Here is a 19,493-nt window from a genome sequence, read left to right as displayed (position 1 = left end):
AATTTTTACATGGAAAGATTTTCTGACCCTTCTCACTTCAAGAATTTCACAAAAGCCATAAAAAGCTGTATGCACACAGAGCCAGTTCAGAAAGCAGTAGACAGCAGCCAGGAAGTCTCAGGGTTGGGGCAGCTCTACATTTCGGATCTAGACATTTTTAAGGCCACAGGGGTCCAGTCCAAAGACTTTGCAGGAGGCCTGGAATTTGCTTGTACTGCCTAAGAAAAATAATGGATGCTATGACTCAAGTAATTATTTACTTGGCTGAAGTATCACAAGGGTATTATGAGGAATGAGTAAAAAAGCAAATACTACAATGGGGATGACAGGATTGCTGGTGGGACTGGTCATAGGATATACAGTCAGTCTATTATTATTATTATTCTCCTAGTGGCTAGCTCAGGGGTCGGCAACCTTTCAGAAGTTGTGTGCCGAGTCTTCATTTATTCACTCTAATTTAAGGTTTTGCGTGCCAGTAATACATTTTAACGTTTTTAGAAGGTCTCTTTCTATAAGTCTATAATATATAACTAAACTATTGTTGTATGTAAAGTAAATAAGGTTTTTAAAATGTTTAAGAAGCTTCATTTAAAATTAAATTAAAATGCAGAGCCCCCCGGACCGGTGGCCAGGACCCGGGCAGCGTGAGTGTCACTGAAAATCAGCTTGGGTGCCGCCTTTGGCATGCGTGCCATAGGTTGCCTACCCCTGGGCTAGCTCATATCCAGCCCAGTTGTTTGGCAGTTACTGAAAGTTACCAGTGTGAATAAGACTACTGGGTTGCCTCCCAAAATACACCACAGTGTTGAGCACTCATTGGGCAGTCCCAGCAGAGGACTGAAGGGGAGCATGGAAACTAAACTACCCTCTCACCACTGCGTGGGCCGCTCAGGCCAGTGTTTCTCAAACTTTAGCATCCCGAGGATCCACATTTTGATTTTAAAATGTTTGCGGCCCCCCAAGCCTTCCCTGCTCAGCCTCTCCCCCCAAGGCCTCACCCTATTGGGAGGGAGGGGGAGAAGTTGATCAGCAGGGCTGGCGACCCCAGGTATGACTCACGGACTCCCTGGAGTACCCTTGCAGACCTCCAGGGGTCCATGGACCCCAGTTTGAGAAACCCTGGGCTAAGCTATATTAGCCAGATGGTGTGGGGGATCTGTCTGTGCTGTAAGTATTCTGTGAATAAACAGAGAACTTCAGTTTGCAGGGGCTATCAGTCCTGCACCTTTGATGAGCACTTCGCTTAAACAAACGTAAAAATGTAACTAAGGTCAATTCCCGCCTCCTCCCCCGCAGTTCACCTACAACTCTCCTTTGTGCTATGATGAACTAATTGTACATACCAAGGGAAGAATATCACTTACGTTTTTCTACTGAACACTGACAAAAAAATGTACCCTTGATTTTAGAGAACATATTCCTATGTATGCTGTAGTATTCATCACACCGAGAGACCACACAAGCTGTTACAGTTTCACAGAAGGCTGGTAATTTTTTTAAAGAGCTAATATATTTCCTTGTCTGCTGTTTGTCCTGTTTTATCTACTCTGAAACATTTTTGTTACTAATACACCTCATTTGCTCGCTAGTGGATCAATATACGGGTTTTTGTTTCCTTTTTAAAATGCAAAAAATAAGGAGAAAATCACAACTTTGATCCTGAAACAGGAGTCAGTGGAGTCAGAAAAGGATTGTCTGTGTCTGAGAGACTGGGAGAGCTGGGAAGAAAGAAACCTGCGCTGACCCTCTGTTGTAACCTGATCTAGTTAAAGAGGCACAGGGATTACCATTTATAGTGTTTCTCAGGGGTTGGGGTGGGGGGCAGGGAGTGCAGCAGACAGTTCTCAGTCTGGTTGCATGGGCCAATAGCTGCAGCAAGGTTATAAAATGTGTAGACACTGGACGTCAAGGAAAGATTTTTTTATTTTTGTGTGTGTTGCCTTTCATGCTCCTGACATGTTAACAATCTCACAAAGCACACAACTTTCTAGGAGAGAAGGGCAATGTTACTTTTTGTTCACTAGGTGGTGGGGTGGGTGGTTGTGGTGAAGTGGAGTAGATAAGGTGGGGAAGGATGTCTGACGCAGCCATGATTCCCAACTGTCAGTACATAGCACAAAGTATTACCAGGCTCCCCACATCAAGGGAGGTGTATGTGAGTAAGAGCAAGGGGCTGTTGTAAAGCAACACAGCTCCACAGATTTACACCATCTGGGGATCTGGGCCAACCTACGAGCAACCCCCCCGCCCCCCCATGTGTAAAATGTATTCGGGAGATCTCTTAACCCAACTGGATCCATGAGATGAACTCTAAAATATCACTCATTAGAGTTGGATAAAATGTTGTGAATTTTTGTTTCAGTGAAATTTCAAATTACAACCAAAAAAGGGGGACATGTTTTTCATAACACTTTCCACAATTTTCCCCCTTTTTTGACTAGTTCACCTCTTGTATTACTTCCGGAACAATTTGGACCATGATGATCCAGAGACCAGTATAGATTATTTGCTTCCAATTTTTTAATCTCTGCAGGGCAGGGTTGGTCTCTATTATATGTTTATACAATACCAGCATGATGGGGTTCTAGCCTCTAGGTACTACTGTGATACAAATAATAAATAATTCTAGTAGGATCCCTAGTTAATGTGTGTTTTAACTAAGTATGAAATCTTGCCCTCATAGCATAAAAATCTCTCTCTGTTAAAAACATACATCATGCTGTGGTCCTCTCTCCCCTCATAACTTTCTTTTGCACAGTGGAGTGAGAATTTAGTACCCTAGCTTAAATCCTCATTTGAAGCTCAGTTTAAAGTAAGAACAAGTGGTGTTATATTGGCTACACCTAGACTTCTGAAACGTCTTCTTCTATTGCTTTTGTCTGCTCCCTTGCTCTTAGCTTAAGAAATAGCCACCACTGTATAGCATCACACTATGCAGCACTATCTGGTGTGTGGCTGTTAGCCAAGGATTCTGTTTTTTAAGTTAAAGGATGTTTTTTTCATACAAATCAATTATTTTAAAGCAGCTGGAGGCTTTGGTTCTGAAAGTTTGTTTATTTGCTAGTCTGGTGTTACTGACGTGGTGAGCTCAAAACAGCTGCTTTTGGGAAGGTTAGAAGATTGTCTAAAACAGCTGATTTCCCTCCCCCCCCCTCTTTTTTTTTTTTTAATAAGCACAGATGCTGGGACAAATCTGATGAGTCTGGTTCATGGAATTCAGTTGGTCCAAATCCACTCCAAGTCAAGTGACCTGAAAGTTATCTCATGGCTGTACAGAGGCCCAAGTGAAATTAAGTTTGGGGTCTCAGCCCTGCTCCTTAGGGATAAGTATCCACATCCCCCCAAATCAATCTTGTTTGGCACTAATTGGCCTGCTTCCTGACAGTCACAACCAAGAGGCCAAGAGCAGGTGGAGCGTTGGGAGCAACCTTGCTTTCCCAGCCCTAGAAGCAGACCTCCAGGTCAGGTTGAGAGAGACAGATGGGGCCGGATGGAAGATGCTGTTCTCTGTGTATTCCATGGGTAAATGAAGGGTCACTTTTTCCAGAGGTGCCAGCCTTTCATATGCACAGAATTCACATATATTTTTTGTAATAATCCAAGGCAAAACACAATGAAGCTTTTTCAGAAGAACAGTTTTTGGCTGCATAGTGGATACTTTGTCAGTTAAACCACTAATACTGCACCCAAACACTGCTGCTTTGATTTAGTTACCTAACCTGTGTTTCTATTTAGTGACCAGGAAGAGGAGGAAGGAAGGAAAGCCAACAGCCTTCCCAGCATTCATAGGACGTTCCCAATTGTGTGTGGAATGGAGGTTGTCTGGAAGATGAGTTAACAGGGGACTTTGTGTTCCATTTGTGTAGGTTAGGGAATGGTGCCACAGCCAAGCAAACACAGTGATTTTTGTTTTGCAAGACACCAGGAGGATAAGTGGCAACCTTGGCAAGTGAGAATGGCCCACCACCTCCTACAAAGGAGAAAGTAGAAGAGTTCTGGCTATCTAAATTTGAACAAGGTTGCTTATTTACCCTCACCCACTAACAACTGTAGCCTGGCAAGCCAGCAGTTGAATGCAGAAAATGCACACCGAGTTTAGTTCCTCAGCAGAAGCTTCTTTTCTTTGGGCTTTATTTATATAGAGGTTAGCCTATAAATAGCCCCTTAGTTTATCACAGTTTTAGTAATGGCAATTTTAAAATCCCATACAATGTCTTTTATAAGAGTGGGAAAAGATCACATAAACTGATTCCACCCTACTGGTTCAGTGCTGGGAATCTTTGGCCCATGCATTGTAAATGCCCTCCTGGTATCAACAGAGTCCTTGCTTGAAAACGTTGGAATTGGTTGGAAATAAAATACAGCAACCTTTAGCCTCATCTCAAATTGAGAAACTGCACCCCCATCATCACCCACCCACAGCGACAGATTCCTGTCAGAGAAAGTATGCAGCTGGAGGTCGGGAGCCAGGCAGCACAGCTCACAAGGAGGAGTGAGCAGGCAGAGATGGTGTCAGCTTCTGCCATCAATTAGATAAGTATTTGGAACTACTTCTTTCCTCGCCCAGTAATGCAGAGAGGGTGACAATTTCAAAGCCCCAAAGGGATTCTGGAGCCTAAATTCCATTTTCAAAAGTGATTTAGGTATTAGGGCCCAGATCCTCAAAGGTATTTAAGCAACTAGTTCCCACTGGAATCAATGGGAGCGAGCCTAAGTCCCACTGACTTTCAATGAAATTTAGGCTCCTAAGTGCCTACGTCATTGTTGAATGTGGGCCTTAGATGCTTATGAAAATTTAGCCCCAGTCTCCAGTCCCTAAAGCTCAGCTTAGTTGTTATTTAGCAAGAAACATTTTAAAAACCACATATTAAGAACAAACATCTACTAACATTTGGTTTGTTCACCGCTCTCTGCTTCTAGGGAGCAAACTGATTAACCCAAGCAGACGACTGACTCTCTGAGGAGTTTGAAAGGTTTCGTTCTGTGGTGATCCTTGCAGGAGACGTTTGTCTACTCAGCCAGATTAGAATGTTCCCCCCATGCCCCTTACAAAAAGGCAAAGATGATGTCATTATACAGGCTCTGCAAGCAGCTATGTGCCATGCTAGGCAATGTAATGCAGTGGCTGCTCTAGCTTTACTCGTAGTAGTGGTCTCCAGTTTCAGCTTACCTGTTTTATGCACTGCAGCCGGTCATTGGTCTGCTGTATGTGCCTGTCCATAGAATTCATTTTGATTGTCTCCACTTGGCTTCTACCTGAAAGCCATTAAAATCCCTCAATCTGCAAGATAAAAAGAACAGGAAAGATCACTGAACAAAGTTCATGCACTTCTGCCAACTCTACAGTCAGAGAGACGATGGATGTTACACATCACAGGTTTAACCTTCCTTCCTGGGGATGATTTTTTTTTCTCTTCTGGTTTGGGAAAGCGGGCTGTCAGGGGGCCCACAAGGTATGCACAGGCAGAAGCTCTGTATTTTAAATTCAACAATGACATTCCAAAGTCACATGATGACACCTAGCTAGGTAAACCAAACTCCACTGGGAGCTTTTGTGAAGCCAATAACAAAGGTTCCTTTTACACAAAGAACTACAGAACTACTTCACCAAATGCCACTAAAATGAAACAGCAGAGCTGCTGGCAACATCCAAGAAGTCTGGATTTTAAGATGACAAGGACATAAAGGACTTGCCCTTCTATTTCTATGGGAAAAAATACCTCTCGCTCTCACAAGTATTTCGGATGCATGTACCATTACATGGCCAGCAAATAAGGACTGGGATTACACAACTGAGCCTAGATAGGCTATGGCTACACTTGCACTTCAAAGCGCTGCCGCGGCAGCGCTTTGAAGCACTAAGTGTAGTCAAAGCGCCAGCGCTGGGAGAGAGCTCTCCCAGCGCTGTCCGTACTCCACCTCCCTGTGGGGAATAACGTACAGCGCTGGGAGCCGCGCTCCCAGCACTGGGGCTTTGACCACACTGGCGCTTTGCAGCGCCGCAATTTGCAGCGCTGGAGAGGGTGTGTTTTCACACCCTGCTGCAGCGCTGCAAATTTGCAAGTGTAGCCATGGCCTATACTTGCCTAAGTATTAGTTAGGAAAGCTTTGGATCTCGGTACTTTCAGTTAGAATGATAAGTATGCCTTGATAAAAAATGTCATTTAAAAATGGTTCTGGAAGAATTGTGATGGCAATAAGCACAGCACTAGGATTCAGGATTCAGGCAAGATTTTAAAAAATGACTAGTGATTTTGTGACATCTTGACATATCTTAAAGGAGTCTGATTTTCAAAAGTGCTGTGCAACAGCCACCCTCTAAAAACCTGGATCTTTTAAGATGTCTCTCTTTAAGCCACAAAAACTACTAGTTGCTTTTGAAAAATCTTGGCTTCTGTTTTTATCCCCAGCTTTGCTACTGACTTGCTATGTAACCTTAGGGAAGCCACAAACTCTCTGAGCCTCATTTTATGCATCTGGAAAATGAGCAGCATATTCCCATCTGAAAGAGGTGTTGAGAATTTTGATTTGCATGGGTGTAGCACTAGGAAATCACCACATGAGAAACAACATCAAGGAATTATGATGATATAAACAGCAAAACTGTGATCAGTTGGCCTCACCATCAACACTCAGCAAGAGGAGCAGAGTTAAATAGGTTTGTTAACCCCTTTTCATAGTCAGGCTTCATGCTACCCTGCACCTGCACATTAGCATCTCTGGTCAAAATAATTAATATATCAGCACAGAATTGTTTTTCAGCAGTGATGAAATGTAAGTAAAGAATTAAGATTAGTGACCAAGCTAGGGACATGGAAGGTACTGGGTTAGCAAGTAACCTCTGCATCTCATTCTGGATTCTGTTTTCTAAATCCCTTTTATCTCTGCCTCAGCCCATCCCACCGCTGAAAGTGTCAGCTATGCCACTTATGGGGCTCCATCCATTTTAGAGACAGGGATAAATATCCACTTGGGATTTTGCTCTGACCTTTCAGCTACTGTAGTCAAAACTAGGCTTGGCACGTAGGCCAACTGGAATGCAGTACAAACAAAGGTAACCCACTGAGCCCTGCAGCCCATTCGCACTGCCTGTGGATTGAGTTTAACAGAGTCCCTCTTGGCTTTATCTGTTCTTTTACTTTAGTGGCAAAGCAGTTGCTTGGAAAGATGGAAACTTGGATTCCAACCAGCAATTTCTGCCCATAATTCACAATATCAACTGATATGCACTGTAATTTGTTTAAAAGCAGAACTGTGACAAGGCTCCAGCTATGTATAATTGTACTTAACAGGCTTAACAGTTTTAAAGGCTTTTTTCTAATACTCCTTTCTCAGGCAAGGGTGATGAGCATCCCCCTACCCCCAACAACAACACCACACACATACACACACACACACTCCTCTTTCTCCCAGTCCCAACCCCTTTCATGAAACTCTGAAGCGAACATGGAGTGAATATTGTGTCACCAAACTGGTCTTTGCCTAAATTGATTTCTCTGTCCTTGCAACACTGTAAGAAGCTGCTTTCTCACACCCAATGACTGGGGCAGGGGGAGGGGAGGGGAGGAGAGGAGGAATATTAGAATTTTGGATATTAGGAAACACTATTTCACTAGGAGGGTGGTGAAGCACTGGAATGGGTTACCTAGGGAGGTGGTGGAATCTTCATCCTTAGAGGTTTTTAAGGTCCAGCTCGACAAAGCCCTGGCTGGGATGATTTAGTTGGTGTTGGTCCTACTTTGAGCAGGGGGTTGGACTAGATGACCTCCTGAGGTCTCTTCCAACCCTAATGTTCTATGAGAGGGGAAGGACAGATTCTGCAAGACACATTCTCATGGCATATTGACATGAGTGCAAACTTTATACTGGCACAACAGGATTCCAAGTTTGCACTCCAATGTCTGCCGTTGTGAATTCTAATTTCATTCCTATTACACCTAGCAGTTCATTTTGTTTATCATAGTTCTGTCCCTGATGGAACATCTTCTCGCTCGCCACATACACATGAAAGAGAGGGTGGATTTTTCTGATGCTTGTTCTGGTAGGGAAGCTAAAACCCTTCCCCACTCCCACCTCACATCACTTTAAAGCCCTTCAATTAGAGCACCTCTAAAAGCCTGCAGTATGAATGCACAGTCCTCAGAAAGGGAATTGTGCTTCCCTGGATGGAGATGCTGAATGCATCACTGTCACAGCACGATGAATTCCAGACCATGGCATCCGCGTGTGTCCCACGCACCCGAGCCATCTGAGATTTCTGTACCTAACTGATAACGTTCTCTCATGGCTCCTGCTGGATTAAACTCTGGGAAAGAAATCTTTTCTGCTAGACAGCTAAATGAGGTCTTACAACAGCAGCTCAAGCGCCTCATCCTCACACTCCAGACACAAGAGGGTTCAATAAAGCACTCCTGTCAACAAATTATGATACTCATGGAATGGTAAAGCCAGTTTAATGTACAAGTATCATTATTAGACTTTGCCAGCGCCACCTTCTCAATGTCAGGCACTGTCCAAGGACCCTTCAGAAAATGCAGATTGATATATTTTATTAAAAGCGAGTAACACATTCTTATCTGCTTACAAGACCCCAAAACAACCTCAGTAGCCATGGCGTTTAATCTTTCAGTGGACAGCAGAGGTATTTATCATGAGATAAGCTAGCCCAGACATGACACCACTTCAGCAACGATCCATCTTAAGAATTGGAATACATTATCTGCATTTTAATTGCGTATTAGGACAGAAGGAAAAGAGCATATTACAAAAACCTGCTCCCCACCCCCCAAGTGTTGTTAAACATAACTAAGGAATTAAATCACTGGCTTCATTTCTCTTTACAAACAAAACAAAACAAAAACAGTAGAAATTTTCTTAACCAGCCAGTAATCACAATGCTGTGTTTAAGCTGCTTTTGGAACAGAGATAAGTGCCTTTTTCTGCATTATTTAATTAACCCTCTCACAACTATAGAACTCTGTAGAATCCAATCTCAAAAACAACTCTACTCCAGGCAACAGATTCAAGGACATCCCCAATACCTCCAGAAAACATGATTCCCCTGCAAGGCTGGATGTACCAGGCACTAATAACAACAGAAAACTCCTGTGGTGTTATTGGCAGTACAATGTGGGGTTGGGAGACTGCAGGGGGATTCTATAGAGATAATGATAATGACTTGCATTTATGTAGTACCATTCATGCCAGAAGACTGCAAAGAATTTTACAAATTGATTTATAAACTGTATATAATACACCTCCACTCCTCTGCCTTCCAGTTAACCACACATGTGTAAATGAAGGTGATCTCAGCTACCTGAACCGTGCATTACTCTCCCATTTGTCCAAAACCCCATTTTCCCCAAGAGCAGTAAATTTCTCAGAAACTTTTCGGAAAATCAGGGCTGTACAACATACAGAAATAAACCACGATAGTCATGCCGCTACCTCTGAGAGTAACATGGAAGCTGTTTCATTGCCCATAGCAACACTTAATGGTTTCAGATGGGAAGTAAAGAATACCATATGCACATGAAATTGCACAGAGAATATAGAAAGCTGAACAAGGTACTGAGGGCTGACTACATGCGGAAAATTAAAGGCACAACTATACTAGTATAATTACACTGCTATAGTTATACCAATAGATCTCTGTGTGTGGACTCTCTCATTCTGGAATAAGTGCTCTTTTCTGGTTTAGTTTATGTCTCTTTGGCCTGGTATACACTACAAGTTTATGTCGAATTTAGCAGTGTTAAATCGAATTAACCCTGCACCCGTCCACACAATGAAGCCCTTTACTTCGATATAAAGGGCTCTTAAAATCGATTTCTGTACTCCTTCCCGAGTAGTGCCAAAATTGACATTGCTATTTCGAATTAGGGTTAGTGTGGCCGCAATTCAACGGTATTGGCCGCCGGGAGCTATCCCACAGTGCACCATTGTGACCACTCTAGACAGCAATCTGAACTCAGATGCACTGGTCAGGTAGACAGGAAAAGCCCCGTGAACATCTGAATTTCATTTCCTGTTTGCCCAGCGTGGAGAGCTGATCAGCACAGGTAACCATGCAGTCTGAGAATCGAAAAAGAGCTCCAGCATGGACTGTATAGGAGGTACTGGAGCTGATCGCTGTATGGGGAGAGGATTCTGTGCTAGCAGAACTACGTTCCAAAAGACGAAATGCCAAAACATTTGAAAAAATCTCAAAGGGCATGATGGAGAGAGGCCACAACAGGGACTCACTACAGTGCCACATGAGAGTTAAGGAGCTCAGACAAGCCTACCAGAAAACCAAAGAAGCAAACAGAAGGTTCGGGTCAAAGCTGCAGACATGCCGCTTCTACACTGAGCTGCATGCAATTCTAGGGGGAGGCCACCACCACTACCCCACCTCTGACTGCGGATTCCGAGGAGGGGGTAATATCAGCCATGCCTGAGGATTCTGCGGATGGGGAGGAGGAGGAGGAGGAGGACAAGCTTGCGGAGAGCATACAGCACTCCGTTCTCCCCAACAGCCAGGATCTTTTTCTCAGCCTGACTGAAGTACCCTCCCAACCCTCTACGGCAGTATCCCAGACCATGAAGCCATAGAAGGGACCTCTGGTGAGTGTACCTTTGTAAATATAAAACATGGTTTAAAACCAAGCGTTTTTTAATGATTCATTTGCCCTGAGGACTTGGGATGCATTCACGGCCAGTACAGCAACTGGAAAAGTCTGTTAACGTGTCTGGCGATGGAGCAGAAATCCTCCAGGGACATCTCCATGAAGCTCTCCTGGAGGAACTCCAAAAGCCTTTGCAGAAGGTTTCTGGGCAGTGCAGCCTTATTCCGTCCTCCATGGTAGGACACTTGACCACGCCATGCTAGTAGCAAGTAATCTGGTATCATTGCATGACAAAGCCTGGCAGCGTATGGTCTCAGTGTTTGCTGGCATTCAAGCAACATCCGTTCTTTATCTTGCTCTGTTATCCTCAGGAGAGTGATATTGTTCATGGTAACCTGGTTGAAATACGGGAATTTAATTACGGGGACAGAGGTGACCGTTCCTCCTGGGCTGTTTGCCTGTGGCTGAAAAGAAATCCTTCCCTGCAGTTAGCCAAGCCTGGGGGCAGGGGGAGAGGATTGGCACTGAGCTTTTCACATTTGGCTAGCAGGGATCTTCCCTGATACCAGCCATGCGGTGGGGGGAGGGGTAAAGCGATAATCCCAGATAATTGAAGGGTGGGGGGTTAGTTTGGTTTCTGCTGCTGCACGTTAAGAGGAAAACCGCAGCACTCAACGGGCTTTGCTTGGTATGTGGGAAAGGAGGGCGCTGCTTTTATGAAGTCTGCAGAAGCCGAAAGACAATGGCTTACCATGGCTGCATGGAAGCCGAATTCTGTTGCCCGGACCTGTGTCTGTGATCTCTAACACCAAAGCTGAAGGCACTCAATATTAAGATGCAAAATGCGACCTTGTACTGAAATCACATGTGCTATGTAATGTGAATAGTGTTGTTCACCGTGAAAGCGTATAAGCATTGTTCTGTAAAATGTATCTTTTTAAATACTTCTCTCTCTTTTTTCCCTCCCTCCCGCAGCTGCAAATTTTTCAAGCTTCCCTCCTCCGTTCCGAAGGCTATCTCAAATAAGGCGGTGAAAAAAACGGCTGCGTGATCAAACTGGCATGCTCCAGCGTCTGGTAGAGCTTCAGGAATGGCAGCAGGATCACAGAGTGCCACTGCAGCCCCTGTATAACCGCCCTCCCCTCTCACCATGTTCCATTGCTTCCTCACCCTGCCGTGTAAGAACGCAGGGAGGGGAGGCTCTGTGCACCCGCCCACTCCACCCCAGTGGACAGCCCAAGCAAAAGGTTGTCATTATTTTGAACTTCTGAAGTGGCCTTTTCCTTCCCTCCTATCCTCCTCCCAAACCCCACCCAGGCTACCTTGTCAGTTCTCTCCCGCTTTTTATAATCAGTTAATAAAGAATACATGATTTTTAAACGATAATGACTTTATTTCCTTAGAAAGCAAGCTGTAATCAAAGGGGGAGGGTGGGTTTCTTACAAGGAATAAGTCAATCAAGGGGGTGGGTTTTCATCAAGGAGAAACAAACAGAACTTTCACACTGTAGCCATGAAACTGGTTTTCAAAGCTTCTCTGATGTGCAGCGCTTCCTGGTGTGCTCTTCTAATCACCTTGGTGTCTGGCTGCGTGTAATCAGCGGCCAGGCGATTTGCCTTAACCTCCCACCCTGCCATAAAGGTCTCCCCCTTACTCTCACAGAGATTGTGGAGCACACAGCAAGCAGCAATAACAATGGGAATATTGGTTTGGCTGAGGTCTGAGTGAGTCAGTAATGTGCGCCAGCATCCCTTTAAACGTCCAAACGCACATTCTACCACCATTCTGCACTTGCTCAGCCTGTAGTTGAACAACTCCTGACTACTGTCCAGGCTGCCTGTGTATGGCTTCATGAGCCATGGCATTAAGGGGTAGGCTGGGTCCCAAGGATAACTATATGCATTTCAACATCCCCAACTGTTATTTTCTAGTCTGGGAAGTAAATCCCTTGCTGCAGCCGTTTAAACAGATTAGTGTTCCTGAAGACGTGAGCGTCATGAACCCTTCCTGGCCATCCCACAATGTTGGTGAAACATCCCTTGTGATCCACCAGTGCTTGCAGCACCATTAAAAAGTACCCCTTGCGGTTTATGTACTGGCTGCCCTAGTGCTCCGGTGCCAAGATAGGGATATGGGTTCCATCTATCGCCCCACCACAGTTAGGGAATCCCATTGCAGCAAAGCCATCCACTATGACTTGCACATTTCCCAGAGTCACTACCTTTCGTAGCAGCAGCTCACTGATTGCTTTGGCTACTTGCATCACAGCAGCCCCCACAGTAGATTTGCCCACTCCAAACTGATTCCCGACTGACCGGTAGCTGTCTGGCATTGCAAGCTTCCACAGGGCTATAGCCACTCGCTTCTCAACTATGAGGGCTGCTCTCATCTTGGTATTCTGGCGCTTCAGGGCAGGGGAAAGCAAGTCACAAAATTCCATGAAAGTGCCCTTACGCATGCGAAAGTTTCACAGCCACGGGGAATCGTCCCACACCTGCAACACTATGCATTCCAACCAGTCTGTGCTTGTTTCCCGGGCCCAAAATCGGCGTTCCATGGCTAGAACCTGCCCCATTAACAGCATGATCTCCAAAGCGCCAGGGTCCGTGGTTTGAGAGAATTCTGTGTCCATGTCCTCAACACTCTCGTCGCCGCGCTGCCGTAGCCGCCTCCTCCTCGCCTGGTTTTTCAGGTCCTGGTTCAGCATAAACTGTACGATAATGCGCGAGGTGTTTACAATGTTCATGACTGCTGTCTTGAGCTGAGCGGGCTCCATGCTTGCCGTGGTATGGTGTCTTCACAGTTCACCCAGGAAAAGAGGCGCGAAACGGTTGTTTGCCATTGCTTTCATGGAGGGAGGGGTGATGCTGTATCCAGAACCACCAGCGACAATGTTTTTTGCCCCATCAGGCATTGGGATCTCAACCCAGAATTCCAATGGGCAGGGGAGACTGCGGGAACTATGGGATAGCTACGGGATAGCTACCCACAGTGCAACGCTCCGGAAATCGACGCTAGCCTCGGTACACCGCCGAATTAATGTGCTTAGTGTGGCCGCATGCACTTGACTTTATACAATCGGTTGCCCAAAATCGAATTCTGTAAATTTGGAGTAATCCCATAGTGTAGACATACCCTTTGAAAGAGTAACCCCACCAAAGATTAGCCGCAGTACTGTATCTCACTTTGAAAATAATAGTGTTTAAGCGAGGGCAAGCTCAACAGAGTAGAATGGGACTAGCCTTCTATTATTTAGCAACCCCACCAAAGATTAGCCGCAGTACTGTATCTCACTTTGAAAATAATAGTGTTTAAGCGAGGGCAAGCTCAACAGAGTAGAATGGAACTAGCCTTCTATTATTTAGTTAAGTGCTGTATCAGGTCACAAGTGAAAATGACTTTGTTGGGTCTCATTCTAGTCCAGGGTTTGGCAACCTTTCAGAAGTGGTGTGACGAGTCTTCATTTATTCACTCTCATTTAAGTTTCCGCGTGCCAGTCATACATTTTAACGTTTTTAGAAGGTCTCTTTCTATAGGTCTATAATATATAACTAAACTATTGTTGTATGTAAAGTAAATAAGGTTTTTAAAATGTTTAGCAAGCTTCATTTAAAATTAAATTAAAATGCAGAGCGCCCCGGACTGGTGGCCAGGACCCGGGCAGTGTGAGTGCCACTGAAAATCAGCTTGTGTGCCGCCTTCAGCACATGTGCCATAGGTTGCCTACCCCTGTTCTAGTCTCTTCTATACCAATGTTAGCAAACCATAGCAGGATTCGGCACAACAAGACGCCTCTGCTCAGAAGGATAGCAGCGGGGTCTGCTGATCAGGATTAAAGGGCATCAACAGAGCTGTGGGGAAGAGAGTTTACTTGGTGCCTTCAAAAACAACAAAATCTCACTCACACACACACACACACACACACACACACACACACACACACCTACTGTTTTACATGCTAACTCCATCTATAAGGATGAAAAGAACTGGTCTTGTTCCCCTTTGGTTATATTGTTCCGTGCACAGAGAGTGTATTCTCCTGTTGTGTTTCTGAGGCATAGACCGGCTCTCTTTTAAAGAAAATATTATGTACATTATTCTTGCCTTCCCTCCCCGCAAGCATGTGAGTTTATAGCCCCAGGCAGTAATTAAATAGACCTCATTTACATATTTATGATGCCTCAAAAGGGGAAGAGGTTTTTTTTAAAGGAACAGATGTATTGACCTATTAGATAATTATTTTTTTTAACCTTAAATGTATTGAATCTTTCTCTGGTGAACTACAATTAGAAGTATGTTCTTAAGTAGGCATTATGTAGTGGATAATAAAAAAAATGGAAAAAGGAATTTCACATCTTGCTGTTATAGTCTGTTATATTGGTTGAAATTCCCCACGTTTTGAGTTTTCAGTTAATTTTTTGTCAAAAGTTTGACTTTCAATAAAAAAGGCATTTCAGGGAAAAAAATCAAGTTTTTAATCAGTTTTAGAGCTGTTTGAAACATTTTAAAAGTCACACATTTCAACATTTCAAAATTTTGACATTTTTTAAAATTAAAAATGGTTGTTTTTAAAAAAAAACATTTTTTAATCACTTCTGCTTCATATGGTAGATTATGACATGAACCGCTATTAAATCAATCACAGAACAGATTCAAACTTCAAAATTGCATGTCATTTGTGACATAACTGAGAATTGCTGGCTGGTGACCTCCAGAATGACTAGGGTGCCAAGTAGGTTCAAAAATATTGAAACTTCGCAACACCCCTGTAAGATAGGTACGTGTCAGCCATATTTTACAGGTGGCAAAACACAATCAGAGCTGATTGACTTGCCCATTGCCATGTGAAGAGTCAGTGGCATCTAAGAGTAGAATTCCTGAGACTCCTGGTCCCAGGTATGAAGCTCACTGGCAGATTGGTGGGAGGAAGTTGACACAGATTTTGCCTTACAACTGGCACTAATACATGTTGTCAACCACTCACTTTCATGAGCACTCAAGATGACCAAATTCCTTACTCTACATATACACACAAAGCAGCTACCATCGTGTACACTACTGTATCAGACAATATAAAGAGTAGACAAACTGGACTGCATAAAATAAGAGCAGACCCAAGTCATCAGCTAAAACCTGAGTCCAACCTTTTAGAGATGTTATCAAAATTTTGGTCCCTTCTTCACTCAATGCTTGTGCCCATACACACTTTCATACCGTTTCAATTCCAGGTTTTGAGATGAAAGTAGTATTGAAATACCATAGGAAATTGCTTATGCCTGGTCAATGGAAGTAGAAGGAACTGGGAATGTCCCAAGAAAGCCTATTCAGTAAGTTTTTGCCTGATTTCTATACCACAGAGGCTCAGATAATACTTACGCACACAGCCTGGGAACCATTAGGCCCAGCATATAAACCAAAGAGATCATTTGTAAACAATTACTAACTGATTAGTTTCGGCAAATAGAATGGAGATCCTTTAACATACAGGAAGAAATAGAGGAATAGAACCTGTCTTGAAAGTAAATAATGTGTCAGCATGTATGATGGGTAATAAATAATACGCCATTTTGTAATTTAATTACTTAATTCATGTAATTACCTAACAGTTGATTAGAACATCACTGACAAATGAGATGGCGTTTTTAGACTCAAGAGATTAGTGGTAACGTAAATAAAATAAATAAATAAGTACAGTGGAGTAATAACTGTGAACAAAAAGTAATTACCTGAATTTAAAGTTAATGTTTTAAAAATTAAAGATGGCGTTACAAATAGATAAGATAAAGGAGAAGAAGTTTGGCAGGAGAGCACTCCTCTTAACTCACTGCATCTCATCTACTGATTTTTATCCCTTCTGCTCTCCGAGAGGTAAAGGAACATCCACCACAATGTATGTGCTAGGAACAGCTAGTGTCTAAAAGCGAGAGAGAATAACTGCCATGGGGCAAAGAACAAGGGCCTAAAGATGTTGCCAGGTGAGAGCTCAGCAGGTCAAGATACTTGGTTTCAATTTTAGAAGTTGAGGGTATACGGAAGATGCACACTAGCAGCCACCATCTGGGAAATCATATATTTGTTATCAATAAAAGGGTCAGACTCGGAGCCACTTGGAACCAGTCGATCAAAGTGGAAAATTTATTGAGAAAAGAAATCACACTGCTGTGGTGTATTTCATTTCTTTGTTTGAACCTTAAGAAGGTGCGAGAAAGGGAAAGAAAACAATTTCCAAAGCCAAGAATTCTACAATACATTTAAAATAATCCTGTCTCCCCTCAGTATCGGATGGTAGCATAGGATGAAGCACAAACAACTGGTGAATGTTGTTGCTATGTACTAATGATGCTGTTTATTCAATCAGATACAATGGAATAATTTGTTATATGTCTCTAATATGCTGAGAGTCATAAGAGAGGGCTGAGAATTTTTTTTTAATCTAATAAGTGTCTTTGATCAGGCTATAAAGCAGGCTATGAACAGGGTGGGAAGGGATTACATTGGCTAATTAATCAATTAAGTCATCAGCAAAGAAGTGGCCCAAGCTATGGTGTTGGAGTTTAACACAGAGATGATTAAGATGAGACATTTATATTGTACCATTAACACATCAGAGGGGTTAAAAACAATTAATTTGCCTAACATACCATCTCTCTCAGGAGAGCAGCCAACTGAGTGCTTTACCTATACAAAAGGAGTTTAGGTTCTGCACAAAAACTTGGCCAAGGAAGATCAGTACATATTAAGATGGAAGCATGTAAGCCTGGAGGATTTAGCACCATTCATGATTTCACAACACTTGCTGTTCCAATATCAAAGTACTCTATTTTCTGAAACACGCCTTGAAATGACATGTACTGTTTTCACTTTATATGCATACATATCCTATATTGCTATTACATATGTTGGTTTGTAGTATACATCTATATTAATAGGAAGAACAACGCTAAATGAAATTATGTCATTTAAAAGTACTTAAAGAACCTTCCTGCTGATTAGCTGGGTTGAAGTGAGGTTGTAGGTCTACCTTGATTAACAAAAGTACTGGACAATTTTTTTCCCCCATCCTAGACAAGCCAGCAGATGTCTCCCTTTTCTACTAAAGCCAAGAGAGTTCCATCCCTTTCTCACACAGCAGTCTTGTGTTTCTTTAAGCCTTTACAAGCCCCTACAAATCCTTTGCTGCTGCTTCCTAACAGGGAGCACTAAAACTGACACTGTCTGTCTGACCTTGTGGTTATTGATTAACTATCTCCCCATTCGCTGCCATCTTTCACACCTCCAGAGCTTGCAAATAGAGAGCTAAGGAGTTGCAGTCATACTCCGTGACAGCTATTCTCAAAAAGGGCTGCCTTTGGAGATGCAGAGAGAGAACACTGCTGTTTGATCAAATGCGTTAATGTCAAGACTAAATACCAAACAGGTTCTCACAGCGTGTAGCGTTTAATATAAATTTGTTACAACAATTCAACACAAATAGGAGAAGGGAAAAAAAGAATCCTAAACGCAATTATTTATTGGTTAAAAAAAATATCCACTGCACTTTCTTTTCAAAGCAATATGCTCCCCTAAAATTCAGGGAGGGGGGAACAGGGCAGAAAACCACTTGCATGCTAAATACAGAAAACAGTCCTGGATACCATATTCTAATCTATCCATCTTTAACAATACTAATCTCAGAATAGTTTCCAACATTTTAAACACTGTGTTATTCCAATCACTCATAAGCATCAGAATTAAATAATGCTTTCCATAGGTTCAAAACATACTTTCCAATCACAGACCAAGTAGAACTGTTTGAGTGCTCAGGTAGTTCTGTTTCCTTATGAAAGACACTGAAGGAAAGCACTTGCCTTACTAAATATTTTATAAGCTATAAAATTGTATAATAGGTTTATGTATGCTTGGGATTATAAACATTTTAAATAAACTATAACATTTTTCTTTATTGAAAAGCAGATTTAAAAACAAAGTTACGTCCTGAACTATAGGTGGGGGGTGGGGGGACAGGGTTGAGGAGTGGTGGTGGCGTATACACACAGATTATATATTAAATTCATTTTTAGGTACTTATGCTAACGTCCTTAGGTATCATAACAAAAAAAATGATGACATTTTTAGGTGCCTATGCCCAAAGGTCTATATAAGATATAATATATAATGCTTTGTGCATACACATATGCACAAAAACACCTATATGCTACGATATTACATTAAAACAGCTTTGTTTTTAAATCTGCTTTTCCAAAAAAATTCAAAAATGCACTTAAACTTTGTTTTCATCTCGAGAATAAAACTGCGAGAAGTTTAATATCCATCCATGACAACTATTTTATTTCCCTTGCTAGATCAGTACTTCAAAAAATGAGAAGCATGAAATGTCAGGTGAAAGGCCATTTAATCATTAAACACTTGAAAAAGGAAGTAGTTTTAATAAAGCTTTATTTACCATAAGCTGCTAAATAGCTACTGCTTTTGGCTTTGAGCTATTAAAAAGGGCCAGATGTGAGAAAAAGCAGCGTTTGTTATGCTGGGCGAGGAAGAAAAGATATTTGTGCAGTACTGCTTTCCATTGTTGCTCTACAAATGTGCAATAATCCCCCAAAGACTTTCTATCATCTTTGACGGAGAGAAAGCAAGAGAGAGAGAGAGAGAGAGTTTGTGTTTGTGTGTGCATGCATACTGCCAATACGCACAGCTTCAGTGAGGGGTGGGAGTGGATTTATTTAATTTATGATGGCTTGAACTGTGAGCGCTGGCAGTTATGTTGGGTTAAGAAAGCTTTTTCTGCAGCCATGTGCTTGAGAACATGTCTATATACATGGTCTATTATAGACAGACGTGCACACAGACACAAACAAAAAACAAATCCACACGTTTTTTTAAAAAAAG

The 19,493-nt window shown here is 42.7% G+C and overlaps 1 protein-coding gene across 4 annotated transcripts in view; it reads right to left on the bottom strand.

Moving 5' to 3' along the window:
• ZMIZ1 (zinc finger MIZ-type containing 1) overlaps positions 1–19,493 on the bottom strand; it is a 525,799-nt gene that overhangs the window by 217,697 nt on the left and 288,609 nt on the right. For all 4 annotated transcript variants that reach the window (XM_045023882.1, XM_045023878.1, XM_045023879.1 and 1 more), the window contains exon 5: positions 5,171–5,281. In XM_045023882.1, the coding sequence (XP_044879817.1) occupies positions 5,171–5,230 (60 nt within the window). In that variant the 5' untranslated portion in view covers positions 5,231–5,281. The remainder of the gene's footprint in view (positions 1–5,170; positions 5,282–19,493) is intronic.

The sequence above is a fragment of the Mauremys mutica genome, chromosome 7 (assembly GCF_020497125.1).
Source record: "Mauremys mutica isolate MM-2020 ecotype Southern chromosome 7, ASM2049712v1, whole genome shotgun sequence".
Lineage (NCBI taxonomy): Eukaryota > Metazoa > Chordata > Testudines > Geoemydidae > Mauremys > Mauremys mutica.
This window is presented reverse-complemented; position numbering and strand designations above follow the sequence as displayed.